Source organism: Cryptomeria japonica, chromosome 8 (assembly GCF_030272615.1).
Source record: "Cryptomeria japonica chromosome 8, Sugi_1.0, whole genome shotgun sequence".
NCBI lineage: Eukaryota > Viridiplantae > Streptophyta > Pinopsida > Cupressales > Cupressaceae > Cryptomeria > Cryptomeria japonica.
In genome coordinates, this window is record NC_081412.1 from 113,979,310 (window position 1) to 113,989,402 (window position 10,093).

The following is a 10,093-nucleotide window of genomic DNA, read 5'->3' on the forward strand; positions in this document are numbered from 1 at the left end:
AGAGATAAGGATGAGATTGAGATGCCATGTCGGTTTTGTGCATGTGGAGGATTTACTTGAGGATCTTGCATGCGAAGATCGATTGCATTAAATGTCTACCTCGGGAATGTACATTCTTCTTAGCGGTATGTGAAGAGAGCGTGATGGGTTACTGATTTCCATATGCGGTGAAGAATGGACGATGCAGAATGACTTGTGATCTGTTTGAGATTGTTTTATTCTATGCAAAGTGTTTGAACAGTCAGGATTGGACCACTTGTAATTGTAAACCTAAAATGTTTAGGGTTTAGGGTTTATGCTACCGACCTAATTATTGTCTATAAGGTCGATGGTGTTTGTTATTGTTTGTGTTGGCAAATGTTGTGTTTGTATCCGAGTGATGAGATACTTGCCAGACCAGTGAGTGGAAAATTGCAGAGTGTGATTGCATAGTAGAGGAGCTGAAAAGGATATGCCTTAGCATGTAGTGTTGTTATCAGATCAGAGCTTTACCTATTGTCTTCTAACCATTTCAACAATAGGAAAATCCCTTTACCAGGTAGCTTTAACAAGCTTATTGCAAATCCTCTAACTAGGTGACTCAAGATCATTGAGTTCTTCAAATCCTCTAGCGAGGTAACCTTTAATAGGGTTTCAACCTTTAACGGGGTATATAGCCATCCCTTAACCGGGTGATCTTTAACAGGATCGGTTCGTAACAGAACCTTATTGTAAAGTCTTTAATCGAACTAGGCTCCTAACAGAGAGAGCTTCAAAAGAGTTCAAAAACAAGCTTGTGGGTATTCATCCCCACTGTGGTTTTTCCCATTTGGGTTTCCACGTGAAAAATTTGTGTGTCATGAGTTGTGCATTTCTCATGTGATGATTGAGCAATCTTTGTTTAGGTGAATATGCATGCAAAGCTAATGGTTATGGTATTACTGATACAACACATGCATGAGTATATTGGTGAAGTAGTTATCAAGTGTTGAATGTTATTTGAAGTATTCATTTTTACTAGTTTAGTTGTCTGAAGTCTTACTGTGTTTAAACGGTATTGCCATGGTTAAGTTTAGTGATGAAGATAACTGGTTATCATTGTTTTAACTTGATAAGTTGTTGAGAAGTTTTTGTATGTATTGATTCACCCCCCCGCCCCCTCTCAGTACCAATTAGGGTATTTGTTGTTCATCATTATTCATTAGAGGAATGGTGTGAAAATATCAAATTTCTTAATGAACGTGCTCTCTTTCTAAATGGGGGGCACATGTCATCTTTTTCAAAGATCATAGCATGGTGTGATTCCATATGGGGTGAGGGTGTGGAGCTTAAAATGCTAGAAAACAAATTCTTTTTAGTTATATGCCCCTCTAGTCTTGATAGGAACTGGATTCTAGACAACAGACCATTCTTTATGGATGGAAAAGGTTTTAATATCCTCAAATGGAAACAAAACTTCAATCCTAAGACATAGAACATCAATAGGGTTCCAATATGGCTTGAATTTCCAGGATTGCCCCATGAATACAAGGATACAAAAACCCTAAGGAGAATAGGTGAAAGCCTAGGGATTTTTAGAAAAGTTGAGGAGTTTATTGATTCTGTGAACTTCAGTATGGTTTCGCATATTTGCATCGATCGGGATCCGGTTCATAATTTACCGGATACCCTAGAAATCAAAATTGGCTTGGGTATTTGGATTCAAAAGGTGGTTCTTGAAGATTTGATGGAGTCATGTCCAAACTGTAAATCCTTTTCTCACCCTAAAGGGGACTATAAAATAGGGGACAAAGGGAAACTCAAAGAACAAAATGTTTTGGTGGAGGAAATAATAAGGTTGTTAGAATCTAAGGATTGGGAACACCAATGGGAAGCCTTGGATTGGGATGTGCTTCATAACCTCAAACAAGGAAGTGAAACTAAGCTAGACACAATTTTTTCAACAGTTTTCAAGAAAGGGCTTATAGATGATTTGTTTGCCTCAGAATCATCTTCAATGGGATTGAAACCCTGCTCAGTTGCATGCAGGATAGAATCTTTGATTGGAGAGACCAAAACTCAAGTAAATGATCCTCAAATGCAGAGTTTGGTGAAACTTGCAAAGCAGAATACTTGGGTCTCTGAATCTAGGCGTAGTGTTATGGATAAAATCACAGAGGAGTAACACACGCGGGATGTTGATCACCTTAAACACATTGAAAACTACATATCAAATGAAACTCAAGCTGATTACAAAGGTGATGAGGAAGAGACAATAGTCCCAGAGACTTAGGAAGAAGACACAAACAGGGGACTCATAAGGGATGCACAATTACAGATACATTTTCAAGACAACAGGTCTTCCTCACAACCATTACCAGATGATCAAGCACTGGAAGAAATGGTTTTCAAGGACATTTAAATTTCTCCAATTTGAAATCTAGAGGCATCCTTTGAAGGAGTGAAAGATAGTGAAGGGGACTTGATTTCTTCAGACTCAGAGGGAGATATATTTGATAACCCAGAGGGGGAAGATGATCTAGGTTTACTTGCCCTAGGAGGGGATCAAGAGAAGAGATCACTAGAAATGACATTGGCTCAAAACGCTGAAGTGAAACTAGGAGAAAAAAAGAAAAGAGGACCTAAATCCAACAAAATTAGACTGGAAATTGTAGGCAGTGCTGCTGGCCAGAGTAAACTCGGACTTATATCGGGAAGGGACATGGTCTCTTCCCATAAGCAATGAGGTTCCTTTTGTGGAATGTCAGGGGCTGTAGTGCCCTTGACAATATTAGATTGATTAAGAGATGCCTTGATCAGTTTCACCCGGACCTTGTTTGTTTGCAGGAAACCAAAATTAAGTTAGAAGATTTTGATACTTTTTATAGTAGATTCAAAAAATGGAAATGTGTCTTAGTTGAAGCTCAAGGAGCTTCGGGTGGTTTATCTATTTTATGGAATGAGTCCTTAGTGGAAGTCAGCATTATGAGCCAAGGAAATTGGTGGCAATGGGTGAGAATTTATTCTAAGCAACTTCATATGCAGGTGTACTTGATCAATGTTTATGGTCCAAACAACTCTTCTTTGAAAAAACAGTTATGGAAGGATATATCCGAGTGCCTTAAACATGATACTGATAAACCTTTTCTTATAGGTGGTGACTTCAATTCTTTGATCAGACCTTCAGATAAAATGGGTGACATTGGCTGGATGCAACAGAGTAACATAGACTTTAACTCCTTTATCATAGAGTCGGGCTTAATTGATATCCCCTTTAAGATTGGGGAATACACATGGACCAATAGATGAAGTGGCTTTTTAAACATAGCGGAAAGACTAGATAGTTTTTTCATGGTAGGTGATTGGTCATCTTGCCCTTGGGTGTGCCTCGTTGATATTCTTCCCTTCATGGGATCAAATCATTATCCCATAGGTATCCAAATTCAGGATGAAAAAGCCCGTGATAGATGCCCTTTCAAATTTGAAGCAATGTGGCTTAGGGACAACAATATTAGATCTTTGATGGAGGTTTTGTGGAAACATATCCTTGAAAGGACTGGAAACAAAGCTTTCGTTTTCTTCAAAAAACTTCAATTTGTTAAGGAACAATTAAAGAAATGGAATAGAGAGTCTTTCAAAAACATTTTCAATGAGAAATTGAGTTTAGAGGAAGAGTTAAAACAACTCCATGAACAAATAATTCTACAAGGCATGGATGAAACTACCTTTTTGAAAGAGAAGGAGCTTAATAAGGTGTATTGTGAAATTTTAGCCAGAGAGGAAACATTTTGGAGGCAAAAATCCCGTGAAACTTGGTTGAAGGAAGGCGACAAAAACACTAAATTTTTCCATAGTTTTGTTAAGGTGAGGAGAACCCATAATAATATCTTTTCAATTAAAAATATGGAGGGAGAGTTGTTAACAAATCGGGAATCCATTAACAGGGAGGCTATTGGTTACTTTTTGAGGTCTTTCGACGAACAAGTAATGGTAGACCAGGATATGCAATCCATCATGGAGATCATCCCCACCTATGTGAAGGAACAACATAATAAGATGCTATTGAGTGTTGTGTCTTCGGAGGAGGTGAAATATGCGGTATTTGGAATGGGATCGGATAAAGCCCCAGGACCAGATGGCTTCCCTGCCCTCTTTTTTTTTAGCATTTTTGGGACATTTTGGCTAATGATTTATGGGAAGTTGTGGAGAAATCAAGAACAGGTGGCTTTGTCCTTAGAGATTTAACAGCACATTCACAACTCTAATTTTGAAAAAGGAGAATATATCCACTTTCTACGATTTTAGGCCTATATCCCTATGCAATATTGTCTACAAAGTGATCTCAGAGGTGATAGCAAATATATTCAAATGTATTTTGGAAGATGTTATATCTTCGGAATATAGTGGTTTTTCTCCTTGCAGATCCATATATGAAGGCATCATCTTATCACATGAGGCAATTCATTCCATTCATCTTTCAAAGAGGGAGAAAATGATGATAAAAGTGGACATAAAAAAATCTTATGACGAGGTCAATCGAGATTTTCTTTTAAAATTCCTAGCCAAATTTGGCTTTGATCCGGTTTGGATAGCTTGGATAGACAATTGTATCAATTCCCCATGCTTCTCTGTTCTTATCAATGGGAGCCCTCACAGTTTCTTTCCTTCAAATAAGGGTTTAAGACAGGGGATCCATTGTCCCCATTTTTGTTTATTATAATGACAGAGGTTTTGGGGCATTGATCTCTAAAGAGTGTAGAGTTTGTTGTTGGAAGGGGGTGCAAATTGCAGAAGGGGTGGATCCTCTTACCCACCTTCAAATTGCAGATGACACTTTTTTGGCTGGAGAGGCCTCAACAAGGGAGGCTAGAGTCATAAAACGTGTTATTGATAGATATGAACAAGTGTCAGGTCAAAGAGTGAACTGACTCAAATCAGAGATCTTTTTATTTAACACAACACCCCTTAAACAGAGGGATATTAGTAGAATACTTGGCATGAAGTTGGGAACCTTACCAAGCAAATTTTTAGGTATCCCCCTTTTTGGAGGAGCAAATAAGTCAGCGATATGGAAAAATTTGGTGGAGAGTTGTTTCAACAGACTTGAGGGGTGGAAAAGTAAATGGCTAACATTGGCTGGTAGAATTCTAATGCTTAAAATAGTAGTCTCGACTATTCCCATATTCTCAATGATGTGCCTTTAAATTCCCAGTAAAATCATTAATGTGATTAAATAGAAAATGAGGAAATTTTTCTGGAATGGAGCTAACGAGCTGGATAAAATTCCTTTATTGGCCTGGGAAAAAGCTTGTAGTTCGAAAGTGAAGAGGGGTGTTGGACTCGGGAATTGGAAAACCATGAATGAGGCTCTGGGAGAGAAGCTCACTTGGAGCATTTGTGCTAATCCGAATCAGTTGTGGGTCAAGGTAATGAGGGCTAAATATTTGGATTCTATGGAGAATCGCAAAATTTTCACAATCAGAAATCCTCCCAAGGGATCTGCAATTTGGAACTTTATAGTGAGTAGTAGAAAATTTCTAGCAGGTCATCTAACATGGCATATTCGAAATGGAGATTCAGCTAAATTCAAGGATGACTCGTGGGTTGCATATCCGGTAATAAAACATATGACCGATTTCTCAGACATAAAAACACAATTATGCAATATTTGGGGTGACAGGGTCAGTGACTATTTAGAGGTTAAAAAATGTCAGTTGGGAGAGGTCTGGTGCTGGAAAGACCTTTCAAACATGGGATTTTCAAAACAGCAACAATTAGTTTTAAAACAAATTTTAGATCGAAGAAATATTTATATCACGAAAGATCAAGACATAGTGGTTTGGTGTGGATCCAAGGATGATAACTTTTCAGTAAAATTAGGTTATCAGATACTGGAAGGCTTGGTGGAAGATCGCCCAATAGTGAATAATTTAATTTGGCACAATCATTGTTTACCCAAAGCAGGAGTGTTTGCATGGCTGGCTTTAAAAGGGAGAATACTCATAGGTGAAAGAAGGAAGCGGTTAGGACTGGCAAGACCCACCAAGTGCATAATGTGTGGGGAAGCTGAAGAGGATACTGATCACCTCTTGTTACAATGCAAGTTAGCACAAAACTGTTGGTTGATGGTTAAGGGAAAATTATATTGGCATGACCCTCTACAAAATTCTCTCAAAGATGTATTTGATAGTTGGCCAAGGTAAAACAAGCGCTCAACCTTTTCAAGCATATGGAATGTATGTCCATCTCTTGTGAAATGGGAAATATGGAAGGAAAGAAACCGTAGGATCCTTCAAGACAAGTCTGAGGATGTTAGGAGGTTGTTAAGTAGAATTGATCAGGAAATCGAAGAAACTCTAGGGGTTGCAGCTTCCCAGTTGGATTCCATGAGCATCCCCTTTACTCTAGAGGACAAGAGAATCCAAAAAATATGGCCAATGTCAAAGTAAGACATGGGGCCTGGAATAATAAGAAGCAGAGTAAGAAATGTGATTCACCCACAAAGTGGGTTCCACCCCAGAGGGGGTGGATCAAAGCAAATTTTGATGGAGCCACTTAATTTAGAGTGGGTCTGTCTAGTGTGGGGGTGGTGTTTAGGGATCATGGTGGCAATTTGGTAAAATTTGGGGCCCAACGTATTAAGAAGGGAACTAATAATGAAGCCAAAGCATATGCAGCATTGCTAGCAATCCGGTGTGCTTGGAAAATGGGGGTTAAAAAATTACATCTGGAAGGGGATTCACTGATCATAATCCAAGCTATTAAAAATAGAGAAATCAAGGCATGGCATTTACAAAAATTTTTTATCTCTGATCTTAGTGGATTTGAATTCCTTTGAAGATGTTGTGGCCAGCCATGTCAAGAGGAAGGGTAATAAGGTGGTGGATAAATTATCTAAATGGGCCATGTCCTCCAATCAAGAGGAGGATTCAAGATTTGAAGTTTTTGATGGTGAGCTGAATTTAGGATTAATCTCTCTTAATAGTAATGACCCAAAATGATGCTTACAAGCCGAGAGTGTAATTTCAATCATAATTCTCAGACAACAGATGACTATTATGGGGTTTCGGGGGCTTGTGAGAACTTTGTGCAATACAAGACTTATTTTTTATCTTTTATTTTTTGCATTATGTAATGTTGGCAGAGTATATGTTATCTCCTCTCCTTTGCAAGTGGTGTGATCTCGTGATGGCAACGACGACGGTGATGTGAATCGAGACTTGTGGGATATTTTCAAACATGTTTTCTTTTGTGATGACATTCTCTATGAGAGAAGGTGATGATTTGATGTTCTAATCATAGCGCATTTATTTTCGGGAGCCTCGACAACTATGTGATTGATTGCTTGCACGAACCAACCTTCCTTTTAAAGAAGCTAAGATCAATGTTTTTTCTTCATATTTCTTGTTTGGTTGGGTTTCTGTTTTTATGTGTAGGTGTAGTTTGGTGGACTAATGGAGGCTATGTTCACCTTCCAGACGTAGAAGTAGCCAAAAGCTCTTTATGGGCCGATAGAGAACTGTAGACTTAAAATCCTCCTCAAATGCCCATCAAAGGAGGTGGTGAATGCAGTGCAAAGGACACTGGGTTTCTTTTTCCAACAAGATACTCATAGATGAAAATGTAATATGGACATCACATCGATGATTATGGCATGGGGTCTTGAATTGGGGATTGTTGAAGATGACATTCACTAGGTTATGAATTCCCTTTTTTAGCAGGAGTTAATTACTAGAATGGACTCTATCCTGGAATGAGCGCACCTGGGATACGGGTTTGATTATGGTGAATGCTTTGAGAGTTAGATTGAGGTGGAGGAGCTTGGTTTTGTTCCCATTGTGCAATGGCCCGACATGGTAAATCAAAGACACTAATTGAGTCACATCCAGACAGAATGGAATTCGCTGATGGAGGCAATAAGGAAGCATCACCTTACGTGGGAAAGTCGGAGGCCCTGGTTCTTGAGTTTCATTCCTAGGAGACGGTGTAGTGCTAGACATCGACTAACTTGGGTTTGAGTTCTTTGTTGATGGTTTTTTATTCATACTTGGTAGTCTGCTTGACAGTCAGTTAGATGTCAGTTTTTGGGGCTTTGGAGTTGCAGCTTGTAGCCCCTTAAGGGGTGCTTTTGTAATTTGGTTGTTATGGACACAAGACAATGTTAAGAGTGTCTACTGATAGTGTGGGTGGAGTTTATTTTTTGTTGTCTTAAGCTCTGAATTTTTTAGGGGTATATAGTGTGCAGATATACTAAATGTTGTGAAACTATTGTGTAAATTGGTAGGTTGTAGATAGTCAGTGGTTCATGGGCTATTCTGGGTACTGATTAGGCCCTTTTTTTAATGTTACTTCTTTACTTATACTTAATAAAAATAATTATTACCGACCAATTTTTTTTATGTTTTAACTACCTTAAAATTAGATTCAAATATTAGAGGTAAAATAGGTAGCATTAATTAAACAATGCAATGTTTATTTAATTAATGCAGGTGATAGGGATTGGTCTAATTAAGGATAAATTAACCAAACAAAAGTTGTCAATTTTAAGTGTTTACAAATAATAAAAAATAGTGGAGCTAATAATGATAGATTAAAGAGTGTAAGACTTGAAGGAATCATGATCTAATACCAAAATAAGATAAAATTATTTCCTTCTAGTGGTATTTAAATATAACACGCATAATTTCATATATGGATATGAAAGGAAGTAAAGGTGCAAAAAACACTTCCTAACACTAATCTAGTGGGGGAGGTTATGCAAAAATAAATTAAAAAAATATTTACCTATTATAGAACAAGAAATAGATTCAAATAGAGATAATAAACATGCAAACGATATACCATAATGAACACATGATATACATACAAAAAACTCTTTCAGGAGAAAAACTCCACACTACAAAAGCACATTACTTTGTATTTTCAGTAAGTTTATTAGTTACTTGATACAATATCAACAATTAGCTTATTCAATATGAGTATTCAATCACAGAACCCACGATTTGGATTGATTTTGATAGCATATCGCTTTATCAACAAAACATAACATGCATAATGCTCTCCAAGACAACCTTATATATAGAAATACAACAAAGGAGAAAGCTTCTAGACCGAGCCAAAAGAGATGGACATGCAATCCAATTTAACACTTTTTCCAACCACTTTCAAATATGCCCATCATAGACGTACACCATCCTCTAATTCCTCATTTAAACCTCCAAAGTTGGGCACCCAGAAGTTGCTATATTTATATATGGTAGATGCTCTTGCATATCTTACAATTGTCATAAAAACCATCATAACTAACAACACTTACTATAAAAAGAGAATTTGTCATAACTAACTATCAATATAGTTGATTTTCTTATAGCCTATGATTATCCAACTTGGGTACCCAACTTCTCCATACAAGGTGTCTCGTGACACTTGTCCATTCTATCATAGAATATGACATAAGTTGTCAAAGGTAGGAGAGTCATAATATTTGACACAGATTATGCCATAAATTTATCATTACATGACACGACACCTACTTATCAATAATCCAAGATCCTTTAAGTGAGACATATACTTCCTCATATGAGGACAAAAACTCCATGTCACCTTCCCATTAACATGACAAGTCAACATGCAGATAAATTTTTATAGCTGACTCATGAAACTAAATTAAATATTAAACAAATAAATCTAGTTATCAATGTTAGGGCTTGAAAAGGTTGAGACGCCTTATTCCTAATAGGATACATGTAGCTCTAGCAAAAACCTTGAAGTATAGATACAACAAAACATGAACAAGAATATTTTTAAATGATATAAAAAACATTTAAATAATAAGAAACAAACTATATTAGACAAGAGTTGAAATACATATATATTCTATTTAGTAAATGACGTCCCCTATTCTCTTATTATTTGATCCAAATATTTATTGAGTTGGTGTGCACTCTAGTAGCTTATTACATACTTACAATGACCTTTAGTCAACCTATAATATGTAAGTTTGACAATTATAGAACCTTCTTGATCTGAATTACTCAACTAATTTTGGATGACAAATCTATAAATAGGTTATTGAATGAATAGGAACAATTAAAGGGTTGTAATAATTTAGCAATAAAATAAAAAAATAAACTCG

The 10,093-nt window shown here is 37.0% G+C and overlaps 1 protein-coding gene across 1 annotated transcript; it reads left to right on the forward strand.

Annotated features, from left to right (window-relative positions):
- Nucleotides 1-3,447: 3,447 nt before the first annotated feature.
- Nucleotides 3,448-4,203, forward strand: LOC131031289 (uncharacterized). Its single transcript, XM_057962369.2, has one exon. It carries the CDS (start codon nt 3,448-3,450, stop codon nt 4,201-4,203), a length of 756 nt encoding a protein of 251 aa, XP_057818352.2.
- The last annotated feature ends 5,890 nt before the right edge of the window (nt 4,204-10,093 follow it).